General features: G+C 36.6%; 1 protein-coding gene across 1 annotated transcript in view; it reads left to right on the top strand.

The window, feature by feature from the left end:
* The window catches only part of C24H12orf50 (chromosome 24 C12orf50 homolog), a 101,908-nt gene extending 83,780 nt beyond the window's left edge, over positions 1 to 18,128 (top strand). The window contains exon 11 of the mRNA XM_013350309.2: positions 17,695 to 18,128. Within this exon, the coding sequence (XP_013205763.1) occupies positions 17,695 to 18,128 (434 nt within the window). The remainder of the gene's footprint in view (positions 1 to 17,694) is intronic.
* The last annotated feature ends 573 nt before the right edge of the window (positions 18,129 to 18,701 follow it).

Below are 18,701 nucleotides of genomic sequence, written 5' to 3'. Positions count from 1 at the left end.
GTTTGATCACATGCTCATTCAGACCCAATCTAGCTGAATTTGGTGAGCTCCCATTAGAACAGGCACACTGCCTCAGTGGGTGGACCAACCCCTCGTGGTCCTGACTTCTTTTTAAGACAAGGTCTCCTGTGTACCTATGGCTGACCCTAAACCACTCCTGCTACAGCCCAGTTATTCCCAGCATTATAAAGAAAAATAAAAGTCAAAGGTTTCATTGGATCCAACAACTCTGTATAATTGTTCTTTATAGTTTTTTACCTGAATAACGTAGTCAAAGGCTTCCAAAGAGCAGGCTAAAGATGGATGAGAGATGTGTAAAGAGTTGAGGGAGAGTAGGCACTGGAAAATAGCATTTTGTGCCCCTTATCCAAGTCCATGGCTGATCCCTAGTATATAAAAACTGATATTTTGTTTCCAGAATATACTTTTCAATATCTAGATTTTAACTGTAGTATCTTAGATGCTGTTTTCTGTTATTGGTTGTTTTCAATCTCAAAACCCAGAAATACACTCTTGGGCATATACCGAAAGGATGCACAATGATACTACAAGGACATTTGTTCAGCTATGTTCATAGTAGCATTATTTGTAATAGCCAGAACCTGTAAACAACCTAGATGCCCCTCAATTGAAAAATGTATAAAGAAAATGTCATACATCTACACAATGGAGTACTACTCAGAGGTTAAAAATAACAACATCTTAACATTTGCCCACAAATGGATGGAACTAGAAAAAAAAACCATCCTGAGTGAGGTAACTAAAACCTAGAAAGATGAGCATGGTATGAACTCACTCTTAAATGGATACATACTAGCTGTAAACCACGGGACAATGAGCCCATAGTGCATGATCCTAGAGAAGCTAAGTAACAAGGAGAACCTAAGAGACACGTATATTGCTGACTTTTTAAAATTTAAATTATCTTGTCTACTTTTTACCTCTGGGATTTTATCTTTCTATATTCTATAAACCTTTCTTTACTTCTTACTGTGTGGTTTGCTTTATAGCTGAGTGACTGGCCCCTGGTGTCTTCCTTTCTTCCTTTTTTCATTTCTCAATCTCTCTTCCCAGATTTCCTCCTATTTATTTTTCTGCCTGCCAGCCCCTTCTATCCTTTCTCCTGCCTAGCTATTGGCCATTCAGCTCTAAATCAGTGTTTTAGGCAGCAAAGGAACACAGCTTCACAGAGTTAAACAAATGCGACATAAAAGAATGCAACATATTTTTGTATCATTAAAAGAAATATTGCACAGCATAAACAAATCTAACACATCTTCAATTAATATTCCGCAAAGACGTTCTACTGATGAATACCACATAACAAAAAGCAAACACATTTATATCTAATGAGGATTTTGTTGCTAGAGTTTGGGGAAAGGGCCCTGGTAAAGTGCTTCCTGCCTAGGCCTGGAGACTTGATCTTGAATCTCAAGCACCTATATAAAAACCAGGCCCACTGGATATCCATATGGATGTCCATAACCCCAGCCCTGTGGAGGGGAGGGGAGAGACAGGCATATCCTGGAAACTTACTGGCCAGATAGTCAATCATTGTGTTCTAGGATCAGGTTCAGAGAGAGACCACCTCACAAACATAGGTGGGCTGGTACTGGAAAACTTATCCTAAATGAATCTCTGATTTCCACAGGTACAAGAAAGGGTATAATCACCCCAGACAGATGACATGGGTGGTGATTTCCACAGGTACAGGAATGGGCACAGTCACCCCACACAGATGATCCACCTCTCTTTGCCCCACAATCAGAAAGTAGATTTCTAAAGACTATCAGTCTATCATCTGGCTGGTACAAATGCCAAACAGGGGTCAGCCTGGATTGGTTCACTAGTTAAAGCTATATTGTCATGATCTTTTCTTTCTAATTCTCAAAACAGTCATCAACAGAGCACCACACATGCAATCCATATTGTTGCGGCTGAGTTTACTTTGATCTAAATACTTAAATTATGAAAGGGACAGCATGCAATACTCCAGGTCCCTCCTTTAAGGAGGAGGTGTGACCATGGGCTCTGATGTTCAATTATTCTCAGTGTCACCTTCTTGTTCCCCTTTGCATCTATAGTTCCTTAGATACCAATACTTATTGTCATTCCTGCCACTAATCCTTACGTCACTCTTCTCTCCTCCTTGCCTTTCTCCTGTTCACGATCGCCCTCTTCCTCTTACTTCTCCTCTTCTCTCCCCTTCCCCCCTTCTCCCTCTTTACTTGTTACTTTATGAAATTAAGACTTATGGGTGTCATAAAATTCATTGCTTCAACTTCTAGCCATATAATAGTGACTTCTACATGTATTCCGGCTCAAATTCTTTCTTAGTTTTCTAAAATTACAATGGCCCATTATATGTCTACATTTAGACATTATGCAAGGGGGACTGTATGACCACATACATTTACATTTTCTGTTATAAATCTAAATGGCTCACAGTCCAGTTTAATCAGGGCTGAGGGATTTCCAAGGGCAGAGAGCTTTTAGTACTGATATTGGTTTGAGAAATTAAAGAAAAAGAAACAGTAACAATAGCAGCAATAACAAAAACATGCTGGTTACTTTAACCCCTCTTAATTTTATTCTTTTTCTCTGATTTTAGGTTAATGGAATTTCCAAGTCAACGCTTCAAGTCAGAAAACTTACACCTCTGAGAACTATGGCCATCAGAAGCTCTGGGTGCTAATTGAAAATTAAGATTCTAAACACACCGCTCATTTTACACTAATTAAAAAACATCCGAGGATGGGACATTTAAATTTGCATTTTAATAAGTTTCCCAGGAAATCATTAAATCACCTATGGTTTAAAATCTTTGCTTTATTCCTCTTGTCCTGCCCAAACAATCAATTAATTAAAGTTACCCTTGCTTCCATTCCCTACCTGCTATTCTTACACACACCCTCTGGAGCGGGTTTTCATCATTTAAAATTCATGTTAGGGTAGTTGGTTTCTGTCCTTGTTCAAATCCTAGAGTAATGCTTTCTGAAACTCTGTAAGTCTAAAAAGTGCAAAATGGACCTGTATTCAAAATATCTCAGCCCTTCTCTTCAGCTTTCATAGTTAAAGACAATTTGTTTTGCTTGTCAAACTAATTTATTTAGAGTTAGTTTATAATCTACAATCATCTCAGTGCTTTTGTATAACCTTGTGTATCATTGAGTCCTGCTGATAATTCGCCTTTCTTGTGTAGCTTGGGATAGATTCAGAGCTAATGTAAAACCCAGGTAGTGGTAACTCAGTCCCAACTTTCAGCCAGCTAAGTGGTTTTAAAAGTCAGTTACATGATTCAGTTCTCTCTCCTCCACCCAGATCCAGTCCTTCAGTATAGCAGGCACCTGCATAAAAGTAGGCATTGGATCCTGTGGACCCGAAAGTTGGAGCAACTGTGATGCCCATACTTGCTAATAAAACCCACGTGGAAGAGATATAAAGATAATAACAGTCACTGATAACGTCCTTGGAAACTCTAGATTAATTCTGACCAGTTAACCTGCTGAATTTAGCTAATATAACTCAATTTTAAATCTTCTAAATTTACCCGTGACTCTGAAAATAAGATCACCGTCAATATTAACTGGCAATTCCGTGTGAAATTCTGCAGTTGAAAGGCATTAGAGCCAAGAGAAGGAACTGAGAGATCAAGAACATTTTCCCCTTCATCTTAGCTCTTGGCAGCACAGCTTGAGGAACTGGAGATGGCTCAGGTCTAGTCCTCAGTTTGTCTATTTTTATAATATACTTTAAAAGTACACTTCTTTCTTTTAGCTATGTTTAGATTCAAAGAGAAGTTGAGAGAAAGACATATGGATTTCCATTTTACCCCCTACCATCACTCACCCACATATATGACCTCTTCTATGATCAACACTCAGAGATATATTTTTAGTGTGATCTAATGTACTTATCATAGAATATAACATTTAAGTGTAGTATTCCAAAGATTTTTATGAGTTTTATAGTTATAGGTAAGTGGAGGAGACAGCACAGTTAAATCATTTTATTCCCTTTCTATATTTTAGTGAGACATTTAGTATATATCAGTTAACTAATGTAGATATTGTATTAGCCACTTTTCTCATCTTTGTTATGAGATACATGGCAAGAGCAATTCAGTGAGGGAAGGGCATATTTTGGCTCACTATTCAGAAGAATAGAGTCAATTACTGTGAGGAAGGCATAGCTGTAGGAACATAAGGTGATTGCACCATCACCTCCAGTTAGAGAGGGGAGCACTGGTGCTCAGCTTGTTTATTCTTTTTCTCTTTCTTCCAGTTCACGATATAGTCCCATTCAGGCTGTATGTTCCTTTGTCATTTAAACTGCTCTGAAAACACCATACTAGATACACTTACAGGTGTATTACAAGGTGACTATAAATCCAGTTAAGTTGACAGGGAAGATTAACCACCACCAGTGCATTATGACTGATTAAAATATCTAGGGACTAGAGAGATGAGATGGCCCATTGGGTAAGAATGCATTCTGTGCATGAATGGGGTTCTTGGGAAAGAATTCATTCTGTGCATGAATGGGGTTCTAAGTCTGGATCCCCCCCCAAAAAAATCTAGGAGTGGGCATGCTTGCTGGTTTTCTCAGATTGGGAAGATGGTAACAGGCATCATAACCTAGAAGCTCACTGGCCAGTAAGTCTAGTAAAAATGCAAGCTCCATGAGACCAGACTCGAGGAAATAAGATAGTTAGGAAGCAGTGCCTTGAAATTTTGACTCTTGCCTCCTCTGGTTTATTCAATTTATTTATGTACCATTTTCACCAGTGTCCTCTTCTGCGTCGTGATTCCTTCCATAATGTATAGTATATGTCTGCATCACGTCTCCCTGGGCTTCTCTCATTATAATTTTGTCCCTTGATTTGATGCCCTTGAAAATTTTGATAAGTACTGGGCAAACATTCTGTAGGCTCTTTATTGCAATCATGCTAATGTATTTCTCCCAAAGAAATTTTAGATATAGGTTTTTTAGGAGGCAAGCCACAGAGAAAACATGTCTTTGAGAATATCTTCTCTGACTTGTCATTGTTTATGTTAATCTTGATCACTTAATGGTAGTGTTTCTCAGACTTATTCTCTGTAAATATACCTATTCTCCTTGCATTTTTCGATCCAATGTGTGTTTAATTGCATCCTTGGTAAATAGTCACACATGTATCCTATACTTACATAGTCAGATGATGTCATTCCTTTGTAATGGAAGATTGGATAGAAAAGGCATTTGGAATATCTCTAAAAGTAAATCTGTCTTTTATCATTGATCTAACCATCCACCCACTCACCCATCCATCCATCCACCCTCCCTCCCTCCCACCCACCCACCCACCCACTCACCCTTCTATCATCCAGTTATTCATTATTTCATCACATTCATTGAACTCACAGGTATTTTTTTTCTTTTAAAGCTGAGTTGTATTGCTTCATATCTTCAGTGGGCACAAGAGAATTAAACAATATACAACATTAATTTTACTGCCTAGGATATTCTTGCTCTCTTTACTCGTGGGGAATGTTACCAATAATTCTCTGATTCTCAGTAGACCTGTGTTGCTTTCTGGAATTCCTACCCCATCTCTACCTATCCAAGTCATTGCTTAAAGCCAGCAGAACCCTTTCTCTTAAAGCTATTAATTCCTTCTCTGTCTCCCTCCTTAGGACGTCTTCTGAATATTGATTTTTTCCCTCATGAAAATGCATCAGCTTTATTAAATGGATATTATAATGATTTACAGATCCTCTTTCTCTGTAAAGTCTCTCAATGATTTTAAATTATTGATATTCTAAAAAAGCTGAAAGATCCACCTCATTTCTACATTTGCTTAGTAATGACATGGTTCTCCAAGTAAATATTTTACAGAAAATATTTGAACTATTGTCTAATTATAAAAGATGTTTCTAGTTTTCCCTTTAAGTTCAAGCAAGGTGAAGTGTTTCAAAATTCACATTGATTTTTTTTCACATGTTAAAACTACTGCGTTATCAAAGTTTAACTTTTTTCTTTTTATTTCAAAACTCTAGCTTATTTCATTGTCTCAGGGACTTCTAATAAATATAATCATGAAGCCGTAGTCGGTGGGATTTAGCTTCCTGTGACTCATCCCCTATGCTAGATTTTATGTTATTTTCACTTGCATTTTATTTCAAGGAGTAACAAAGCCTTTGTAAGTTTGCTGTACAGATTTCCCATTGGGAAAAATAACTCACTGAACGTCGTTCCTATCCACATGAGCTCTCAACCATGCTTACTTCTTCACTTTGCTTTTAAAGATGCTAGCACTGATAAGATGCTTTTTTATCTTGCACTTCAAATGGATTTAGTGATACATTATTAAAATCTTGATCATAGGTGGCTCTTTATATCATTCATAGATAAGACCTATAAGGCAAAGGTGTACCAAATAACATGTTTTTTATGTAACCCTAAAAAGTGCCAGTGTATATCAACATGGATTTCTTAAATTTTATAAATATAGAAAAAATTTAGAATATGAATTTTTAAGTCCTGATGATATCACAGATGACCCTTGAAATATCCTGGCTGTCTGTTTCAGGGCCTCTCAAGGAGTCATCATAAAATCTTGTTTGCATAAAGAAAGGTCACTAGGTTTGCCTGTGCTAGAAGCAGCATTTTCTCTTTCCTTCATTTTTTTTTGTGCCACAATACATCAGTAAGTACTGATACATATAAGTGCTAACGACGTGTAGCATATGAGAGAATTACATTATAGCGTGGGTGTACACAGATTATCTAGGAAGCACTAAGTGTTGCATCAGGGACCTCAGTTTTATTTCTGGGAAGTAATGGAGAACAGAGTTTACCTGTAAGCCTTGATAACATGACCATTTGAATTCTCAGACTCTTTGAGGTTTGATTGTGCCCATATGGATCCTTTAAGCATATATGTCAGAATAAGGAAAAACTTTTACATTATGGAAGATAAATTACATATAGAACAGAACTAGGGAAACAATACACAACTATAAGCACCTTGCTGACCCTGATATAGTCAGGTGACCCTAACACCACTCTTATTCCATAAAGTTGTCACGAAATGCTCTTGTCCACTACTATGTGACCTCCCAAGGTCAGATTCACCTAACAATAGTCACCTTTTGCCAATGTAGTCTCTTCTATTCTATCAAATGCGTCTTGTTGCTAGTGAATAATCTAACACAGCAGAACTTCACATTGCTACTGAAACCAACATTACAGTCAAAGAAATGACTAAATGCATCCTTACTGAACTGTTTACGTATGACAAACCTAGAACTTATCCAATGTCATCATAATACATTCTCTTTGGTTTGGAATTTTCATGCTATCTTAATGTAGTGTTGTTTTTTTTTTCTTCATGGTAGCATGCTAATATGGGACTTCCAGATTTAGGCAACTCATAGTCCAGTAAAATTAAAGAAAAAAAATGGAGACAAGTTGGTTTGATGGTTCTCAGTTTTGGCTGAGACAGTCAGGAAGAGTACGTACCACTTATTCCCATATTGTTTCACAATAAAAATATCCTAAACTCAAGGTATGATTTTGCATTTAATAAAACATGAAAACATGCTCTATGAGAGAGAAAACCTAGATTATTCCAATTACCCTCATTAATTTGCAGTTTAGAGGAGAGCTCTGTGTTCTTCATGTGGGTGAGTGTGCAGAGTCTGCATATGTATCCAGTTACGTCATGCTCCAGTTGTACGAGCTTGGTTGATGTTTTTACTGCTTCTGACATCATTTTCAATGTATAAAAGTTAAGTAATTATCTTCTTTGCTTCAAGTACAAGGTTACTAAAAACACCAAGGGTTAAGATGCACCAAAAGGTACCAGCTAATAAATTTCCTAACAATTTTTAGAGTTAAATTAGGAGTCCTAAATGAATTACAAAGCATTTCATTCTACTTTTATAAACGGAAAGAATCAGTGTTTGCTGAGTAGCACCTGCATTGGAAAGAACCTTTTCATTCCCTTTAATTGTTATAACAAACCCCAAGCTTCATCAACGTTTTACAGATAAAAAAAAATGCTCATCAAGTTCAGAGAATTAAACAAGCTCCTTCTACTGTACAGCCACTGAAAGGCAGAACTAGGAATTCAACCCAAAACCTGTTCACCTTTCATTATTTAATGCTCTTCTCCAAAGCTAAAATCAGCATCCCTCGCCCTGTCAAAATATATATTCATTATTTTATTTAGCTCTCAAAAGTTGGAGATGTTAATTTTTTGGTTAGCAGACAGAAATAAGGTTACATTCAAGGACAAATTCTGTCAGTGAAGTTTATAGTTTAGGAATTAAAATCCTGAATTATGTTTAAAAAAACCCTCCTCTATATTATAATTAACTGTCAAATTAACTTTTGTGATGAATAATTTAATACAATTATTCACATGGACTTCAAGAGAATTCTTACAAGGAAAATTAGGCAATTGGGTGGCATTTAAAATAAGGTTTCTACAATTATTTTCAAGCTAAAATAAAAGGACAATATTCTTTCAGACACTATTACACTAATTGTGTGATATTTGTACTTTAGAATAATATTTTAGAATGACACTTTATTACTGAGTATAAAAATGGCATGTGGAACTTACTGAATTTTTTTAACTGAATTTATGTATTATTTTTCGAATTTCTAATAATAAAAATAATATATTTCTAGTCAGGTTCAAAAGCCTGGTTATGTCATCAAATGAGTTTTCCCTTTACAGTGCAAAAAAAACTTTTTAGTTACAAATAAGTGTTTCTAGTTCTATGTAAGAAATATGTTTTGCATAAGTTCTATATAAAAAATTCATTTTATACAGTTTCATAATTTAAAAAAATCGTTATTTTAAAGAATTTCATGTGGGTATACAATGAATTGTCTTCATATCTAACACTTATTTCTCTCTGCAACTTCCTCAGCTTTTCCCCATCATGGTCCCTTTCCATTTTTTTTTTTTAAATATTCAGCTGAGACCAGTCTAAGCTCAGTGAGTGTTGCCACATGTTGCCACACGCATGGCTGTTGGGACATCCATTGGACGTGGGGAACCTCACAGTTGCCACACCCTCAGGAAAGAAAGGTTCTCCAAGCCCAGCAGTTATCAACTGCCAAGAGCTCATGGGTATAGCGTGGGGCTGGAGAGCATCTGCTTCACCTGCAGTGGGATTTGGTTGGCTTGCCTTCTGTGTGTAACCAGAGCCACTGTGAGTGGATGACCGTAGCAACCAGGACGTGTCCAGAAGACAGCATTTCACAGTATTTCTCCCTATCCTCTGGCTTTTAGCTCCTTCCGATCTATTTTGTGATACCCCTCTGAGACTTGGTGATGACGGAATTACTCTAGATGCCCTTCTTAGTGCTGAGAGCTCAGTCTCCCTTCTCAGCACTTTGACCACTATATATATCTTTCCATTGTCTCCTGTTCACTGCAAAAGAGAAGCTTCTCTGACCAAAATTGAGAGTCACTGGATTTATGGTACAAGCACACACATTTAGAAGGCAATTCCACAGCATGCTCATTTAGCAAAATAACAATAACGGATTCTACCAAAGAGTCTATGACCTTTACAGCTATGGATCTTTCTCACCCAGATTACAGTACCAGATACAGAATTCCCCCCATGGAACAAGCCTCGAATCCAATCAGAAGCTGCTATTGTACCAGTAGCCTGTCTTTCCTAGCAGGCTTGACCCATCTTTCCAGCAGTGGTCCTGAAGTGTGTCAAGACCTTTGGTGTCTTTATCCATGTCAGTGGGTATTGCACTTTCAGGATTTATGAAAATTAGCCTAAAGGGATCACGTGTCTACATCAGTTTGAGACTTGTGTCTGTCTGTCCTTCTGACAAAACGTGTGGTATCTTCAGCCCTGTGGTCTTACCATTAGTTTCAAGAATTAAAACAAAACAAAACAAAACAAATGAATTGCTTCAGTGCCTTATAGATCTTTAAATCATAAATACTCTGGAAGGAACTCAGAATTTTAGGATGTGTTATGTTTCTGTTGTGCTGAAAGGAAGCATGGAACGTGGATGGAAACTGTGGTGGTTTGATTGAGAATGACCGACATATGTGCATATGTTAGAATGCTTAGTTTCTAGATTGCGGACTGTTTGGGAAGGACCTGGAGGTATGGCCTTGTTGGAGGAGGTGTGTCACTGGGATGTGTGATTTGAGATTTTAATGTCCTTTCCTTTACACAAGTTGCCTTGGTCACAGTGTCTCCTCCCAGCAACTGAACAGGAGTGAGAAGAGAACCATGTTCCCATTGTAAAGCATTAAGCAGTTTTGGATGTTGTCCTTTGTGTACTTCTGGGAAGCACCAAGTAAGAGAAAATCCTTCATATATCTGGTATATTTGCATTTTAGTTTTTGAACATATAATGTATTGAATATAGAGCAAATGCTAGCTCTATCCCGAAGGTGTCTTTGTATTTAGCATTATAGAAAAGTGTAACATGAGGGTCTGCTTGTTGGGGTGTCTGTCCTGCCCAGTTTCCACAGCTGTTAGGTCCTAAAGAAAATCACACAGAGGTCTCCATAAGTTATAAAATGATTGGCCCATTAGCTCAGGCTTCGTATTAGCTCATAATGTATACCACCAGCCCATTATTCTTATCCATGTTAGACACATGGCTCAGTACCTTTTTCAGCAGGGCAGGTCACATCCTGCTTCTTTGGTGTCTGGACAGGACTGGGGAGGAATGGGCTTCTTCCTTTTCAGAATTCTCCTGTTCTCATTGTTCCACTTCTGCTTCCTGTCTGGTTGTCCTGTCCCGCCTATACTTCCTGCCTGGCTACTGGCCAATCAGCATTTATTTAAAACATAATTGACAGAATACAGAATTGTCCCACACCAGAAACGTATTTTTATGATTAACTGAAATTTTCATTTTGCAAGAGTCAACTTTTTAAAACAGTCAGTTAAAAAAAAAAACCCTTGTGAGTGAAATGGTGATTTTTTTAGCATTGTGCCTCTTCGCCACAGGCAGTCTCTGTACTTTGGTGTTAACAGAAAACAATCAGATGTGTGGTAGATATTAAACTAGGTATCTCATTAGCTCTCCATCCTTGCCTCTGAACCACCACTGGCAACATTATTCGGAGCTACAAACCCTGTATCAATTGTTGGAGTGTAACCTTCATTTTGTGGCAATGGCAAATGTCAATATGTTCCTTTTCTTTCCTGCCTTAGCCTTCATGTGTTGATTCAGAAAAATCATTGCAAAGCTATATTTGCTCCCCTTTCACGGTTTCTCGGAAACCTAGACAGAGGATCTGGAGATAAGTAGGAAGCAATTTCATTCTTTACTTCCCACTGAGCTTGGGTATTGCTGCTGAAATGGCATGTGACCTCTGGACTGTCAGTCACAGCAGGGTGACTTCAAAGGACAAGGAATTTGGCTAGAGTTAACACTTCAGTCCTTCCACATTCAGGTTACTTGTGATATGAGAGCAAGCAGATACAAGTGTTATTGACAGAGTGATTTTTCTCCCTTTGTCTTTTTTTTACAGTTCAAATATAAAATTTATTTGAGAATAAGAAACACTCTCTTCAAGAGGCATTGTCTCAATGTATCCATATTTTTCTGGCCATTATTATAGATGGCACCAAACACTGTCATCTATAATAGATGTAGTTAGCTTATATTTTATGTCATGGGGTCTGTGGCAGGTAAGAACCATATGTTCTTTGTTACAAACATACAGAAACTTCATTTTCATCTCTCCTTTTGAGGTAACTGTAAAATATCAGAGAGATAGCTGGTTTTTTTATATGTCTATACAAGTCCCAAACATCTCTTGTCTCAAGCATTGATGCTTATGTATTATGACGACCAATAAAAATATGATAGTTAATAGTCCTCAATTGTTTCCTCTGTTCCAAGCATCATATTTGTGTGAAGTGATTTAACTGGAGTATTATTGGATATGGGTTCTTGTTTAGTAGCTTTGGGAAGGTTAGAGAACACAGATTTCCAATCAGTGTGGGGTGACGTTACTATTGTTAGTTGCAGGATGTAAGTAAAGGTGACTTTTTTGCATGAGGACTTTGGAACTTAGGGGGATGAAGTAATTAATCCAATACCATACAACCAAACGCATAAACATGTGTTTAGAGCTGATGACAATTACAAATGCTGTCGGTACCTGTTGGAAATGGTGCCAGGTTCTTGTGCTTGAGAATAACAATAACAACAAAAAACCGAACAGGACTACATAGTTATAGTAGATGCAGGGATGTGTTGTTAGGTTAAAATCCCTTCCAAGAGGGGAAACGAATTCACATTCTTGGTCACCTGCATGGTGTGGGCTCTTCTTCATTGGCATCATTCAGTTACTATTACACATGTTTTATCTGCTATATACAGGTGTACAGCTTTCTGTGTGATACATATTACTTTTATGACCAATCTCTATTGAGGAATATGTGTTTTAGTAGTGTAATTTACTACAGTCATCTTCAGACTCTTTGAGTACCTCTGTGCAGGCAATTAGCTCATTTTCCCCCTGGGCTGCCAAAAAAGCTGCAAAATATTTTTTTTGCCTAATTTTTAGTCAATCTTTGTCGAAAGTCTTTTGTCTTCATGCCGTGCCCTTTTCTTCTGCCTCAGTGTACTCAAAAAAATTCTCTCTGCTGCCAAAACTCATCATTAACCAATGATTTTTACATTTTAACTGTGGGAAAGTACCTGCTTTACACTTCATATCTTGCAGCCCAAAGATTTGTATACAATGTATGCTCTCATGTCCCATGGCATGTACCTGTGAACATACAAATAGGTAAGTGTACTATGAAATCTAAAACTACAGCCTACAAATACGAAATAGGAGTTTATGTGCTTTATTTTAGAGACAATGTTATACCATGACATTGTTCAAGTTATTATCTAAATTCAAAACTCCCTAACTTTCGATGTTATTTCATTGGAAATCAATAATCATTTGAGGGCAGCACTGGTCTAATAGACTATATTTGCCGCATTGTCAAAATCACTATCACATTAAAATACTTTCAATTACTATTGTGTGTGTGTGTGTGTGTGTGTGTGTGTGTGTGTTGTAGGGAAGAAATTATCTATAGCTTGTTTGTGGGTGGAAGTCAGAGGACAACTTGTGTGAAGTGGTTTTCTTTTCACCTTCTTTATCCTGGGAATAGAACTCAGGTTGGAAGTCTTTACCACAATTGCGATTACCTGCGGAGGCATCTCACTGGCCCAGGAAATTAGCATCTTCTGATAAATTTGGGGGAATGTATTGGTAATTTGTGAGCAAAAATTACAACCTTATTTATATAAAATAAATGAACTTGACATGAAAATTAAAAGAAAATGCCAGGAAGAGAAACTGAAAAGCTGAAAGTTTTGCTTCTCATGAATTTTTAAATGAAATTGTTCTGATAATTCTCAGAATATAAAACGTTGGCCTTAACAGACAAAAGAATTGATTTGTTTGCCCCGTGTTCAGTTATTTAGACAAAAATCATTACTGTTTCTTTTTGAAAGGTTTTGCTATTTACTTCTTAGTTCAATTGAATGCTTAAACTTTCTACTTTCTCTATAATGTGTAGTGACTTGACAGATCTTATCTTTGGGACTAACTGGTGCATGAGGCAGAGGTTGTGTCAATATATTTTATACTACTTCATAAGAAAAATTATACTTTGCGCTATTTATTGATTCTAAACAACCCTGTCTCCCATAATGCCCAGAGTATAATACAGACTAGAGCAAGAGACTTTGGAGTTTGCTATCAGACATTTTGTTTCATATATCAGCATAGCAGATTTCCATCATTCTTTCTTTAGCTCATTAATGACTGTGCTTGCTTGTCTTTATAAAGGAGCTTCGGCCAGTATCAGAATTAGCTTCCCCAGAATACTCTGAAATAGCTCTTCTTAAGAGAGGGCTGTGTGCTTTAAATTATTGGATTGTTCTTAGTATTTTAGCTTTCATTGCAGTATTAACTGTTTTTTTTTACTATCGTCCTAGCACTCAATGTTCAATATTTTATATATTAATAATCTGCCTATATTCTATTAAAAACCATAATTTTAATTAGCCTTAAGATTTCTATTTAAGTATACAATATCTTGAAATAACTCTAGCCAAACAAGTGGAAGACCTGTATGACAAAAACTTTAAATCTTTGAAGAAAGGAATTGAAGAAGACACAAGAAAATGGAGAGATCTTCCATGCTCTTGGGTAGATAGAATTAACATAGTAAAAATGGTAATCTTACCAAAAGCAATCTACAGATTCACTGTAATGCCCATCAAAATCTCAGCAGAATTCTTTACAGACCTCGAAAGAACAATACTCAACTTCATATGAAAAAAATAAAAAAAAAAACCCAGCATAGCCAAAACAATCCTGTAAAATAAAGGAACTTCTGGATGCATCACAATCCCCGACTTCAAACTCTACTACAGAGCTACAGTACTGAAAACAGCCTGGTATTGGCATAAAATGCAACAAGAAAACCAATAGAACCTAATTGAAGACCTAAATATCAATCCACACACCTACAAACACCTGATTATTGATAAAGAAGCGGAAAATATAATACAGAAAAAAGAAAGCATATTTAACAAATGATGTTGGCATAACTGGATATCAACATGTAAATGTGGTACATTTACACAACGGAGTACTACACAGCAGAAAATATAATGACATCTTGAATATTACAGGCAAATGGATGGTAACACAGATCCAGAAAGACAATTATCACATGTACTCACTCATAAGTGGTTTTTAAACATAAAGCAAAGAAAAAAATAGTTCACAAAACACAATACCAGAGAACCTAGACAACAATGAGGAGCCTAAGAGAGACATACATAGATCTATCTACATGGGTAGTAGAAAAAGACAAGATCTCCTGAGCAAATTGGGAGCATGGGGACCTTGGGGGAGAATTGAAGGGTAGAGGAGAGGCAGGGAGGGGAGAAGAGATAGATGTAGAGCTAAAAAAAATCAATAAAAAAAGAAAAAAAGAATTTATGCTGATAACTAAACTTAAAAAATGGATGAAAATGGATCCACATCTATCACCATGCACAAAACTCAAGTCCAAATGGATCAAAGACCTCAACATAAAACCAACCACATTGAACCTTATAGAAGAGAAAGTGGGAAGTATACTTGAACGTATTGGCACAGAAGACCACTTTCTAAATATAACCTCAGTAGCACAGACACTGAGAGAAACAATTAATAAATGGAACCTCCTGAAACTGAGAACCTTCTGGAAAGCAAAGGACACGGTTAACAAGATAAAACGGCAGCCTACAGAATGGGAAAAGATCTTCATCAAACACACATCAGACTGAGATCTGATCTCCAAAATATATAAAGAACTCAAGAAATTTGTCATTGAAAGAACAAATAATCCAATAAAAAATGGGGTACAGACCTAAAGAGAGAACTTTCAACAGAGGAACCTAAAATGTCTGAAGGACACTTAAGGAAATGTTCAACATCCTTAACAATCAGAGAAATGCAAATCAAAACAACTCTGAGATTTCATCGTACACCTGTAAAAATGGCCAAGATGACAACACTGATGACAACTTATGCTGGAGAGGTTATGGGGAAAAGGGAACACTCCTCCATTGCTGGCGGGAGTGCAAGCTGGTACAGCCCCTTTGGATATCTGTATGGGGATTTCTCAGAAATTTAGAAAACAACCTACCTCAACACCCAGTAAAACCACTTTTGGGTATATAGCCCCCAAATTGTCAATTATACTGCAGGGACATGTGTTCACCTGTTTATAGCAGCATTGTTTGTCATATTCAGAACCTGAAAACAACCTAAATGCCTATTGACTGAAGGAAACATAAGGAAAATGTGGCACATGTACACAATGGAATACTACACAACAGAAAAAAAATAATGACATCTATTTGTGGGCAAATGGATGGTTCTAGAAAAAAATCATATTGAGTGAGGTGACCCAGATCCAGAAAGGCAAATATCACATGTACTCACTTATAAGTGGCTTTTAGACACGAAGCAAAAACAAACAAGCAACAAAAACTAACATTCAATTCACAATCCCAGAGAACCTAGACAACAAAGAGGACCCTAAGAGAGACTTACATCGATCTAATATACATGTGAAGTAGAAAAAGACAAGATTTCCTGAGTAAATTTGGATCATGGAGCCCATAAGAGAGGGTAGAAGAAGAGGGGAAAGGAAGCGAAGGAAGTAGAGAAAAAAATATATAGTTCAATAAAAACAATAATTTTTTTGTTTAATCATGAAAGACTGTTTTTATCTTAATATTCAATTTCTATGAAGCTACTTGTAAAAGTCTAAGTACCTTGGGACTCCCAAAGTTTGCAATTATGTAATTATGAAATAAAAACCAATGGTGTAATTATTTGTAATATGCATTGAAGTTGTATTATGATGGATTAAAGGAATTTACAGACTAGAGTCCTAAAGAGTTTTTAGTTTCCTAAAGCATTTTAATTCTGAAGAGTCAACTTGGCAGCAAAACCAGTCTTGCTTTTCTGTTTTGTACTTTAACTGCAGATGTCAGGACCTTAAACATGCTTGTTTAATTGTTGTCTAATTGTTTTCTCTGTGCTCTCCAGTATAAAGTGAGACTGGTTATAATGAACTTGAAAGTTGTTCAGGTATTAAATTGGGTGTCATGTAAAGAGACTCTAGTTTGCTGTATTATATTCAAGTGAGGAAGAAGTGTCATTGATACATATTTATGAATTAATTGCCTTTATAAAATTATTCCTATTGATAAAACATATACTGTGATGTTTTAATATATATTGTCATAATAAAAACTTACACATTTAACATCTCTATGGTGAGGCTATTTCAAATTATTGTTTTATAATTTTGGAACATACGTTATCACTAACCCATCATTTCACTATGCAATATATCTTAAAACTTAAACCTGCTTAGTTGTGACCATATATTCTTTTATCACATCTCCTTATTACCCTCACAAGATCTACTATGTACTATTTGCTCTAAACTTGGGGATATCAACATATTAGACTCCATGCAGTGGTTGTCTTTCTCTGGTGTGTTTCATTTAATGTAATGTCCTTTATATTTATCTGCATAAATCTAAATATTTTGCTATACTGGGACAAATCATATTTTACTTACATCAGTATTTATCTCTATTTATCTGCACCAGTATCTCCTATCTTTGACACCTTTAGCAGGTGACTTATATCTAAAGATCTATCTGTCCTATCTACTCTCATCTATACCTCTACTTTTTTCTTCTTTTATTTACCATTTATGAAGTAATATTTTACTCATTATAACCAAATTTTGACTCGGTAATGCATGAAAACAGAAATTTACACATGCCACCAACAGGGTCCTCATTTCTTCTGATTTAGTATTCTTTGCATGACTTTGTATCTTTTAACTACATAATTAATATTCTATGTTTTCTTCCCTAACAACCTTCTTCTATTCTATATATATCTGGGCACAGTTAAAGTCTGCCTGACTTGAGGTGATGAGAAAAACGTGCTGTTCCATAAGCCCTGTGTTTCAATATGTGTGCCTACCATTTTAATATTCTCCAATACTTTTTCTTAGACTAGAATATGACACCTGTTTCTTAAGACTGTTTTTCTTTCACGTTTCCTTTATTTCTTGCAGTTTCTCATTTCTCTTTATGATCCCTCTCTAGGGCACATGGAAACGTCTCAGTTACTGACGTACATGACACTGGAGTTCCTGCGTGGGCTCTTTGTTCAGCTGTACCATGATGAACAGAGAACTAAGTTGGAGGGTGTGCTTCTCAGGCCTTCAAATTCCTTAGAGATAAGAGATGTGTGCCCTTTGCTTTCTTCCAACCCCATCATAATCAGAAATAACACCTTTGTAAACTGCAGCCTTGAAAACTCATTTTCATCTGAACTGTTTTTTCCTAAATTTCGCTTTCTTGTCCTTCAATATTCCCACATCAATATCCAGACAACTTTTGGTTTCCTCTGCCTTGCTGATTCCAAATTCTCCTGTACTATAACCTATACTACCATATGTTCAAGGCGGAAGAACAATCACCATTTAAAATTAGAATATGTAGTAGTTACCTTTCTCATTGCTGTGGACATATACTAAAAAAACACAACTTAAGAAGTTTATTTTTACTCGTGATTCAGTTGGTACAGACCACTATGCAGGGGGTGATGGGTGAATATAATGGTTGGGCAATTTGGAGTGTGCAATGCATCTTATTCCCACCTTTGCAGATTAGGAATCAGAGTTCTCAGCCAAACGTAGGGAAGCAGATGATAACCCTCAAGGCACATCTTCCTAGTGATGCAAGTCTTTCCCTTTTCCAAATAATTCTCAAGCTTCTAGTACAGCAGCTCTAGCAATGGGTTAAGTTCTCAAAGGCATGAGTCTTTGTGGGATATTTTACATCCAATCCATGGATATATACATTAAAATTATTCTAAATCTAGTAGGGGCATATCTGGACTCAGGCATATCATCCAGAAGGGTGGTGGAAGAGACTCAGAAACATGGTTAAAGATAGTCAATAGATGATATATTGATAGATGATCGATAGATAGCTAACAGTGTCCATTGTGTTCCTTTAAAGAGGAAAAGAAGTATTGTCACTTATGAGCTTCTCTCTCTCTCTCTCTCTCTCTCTCTCTCTCTCTCTCTCTCTCTCTCTCTCTCTCT

The sequence above is a fragment of the Microtus ochrogaster genome, chromosome 24 (genome assembly GCF_000317375.1).
Source record: "Microtus ochrogaster isolate Prairie Vole_2 chromosome 24, MicOch1.0, whole genome shotgun sequence".
Taxonomy (NCBI): domain Eukaryota; kingdom Metazoa; phylum Chordata; class Mammalia; order Rodentia; family Cricetidae; genus Microtus; species Microtus ochrogaster.
The sequence above is the reverse complement of the archived record's forward strand: the minus strand, read 5'-3'. Positions and strand labels throughout refer to the sequence as shown.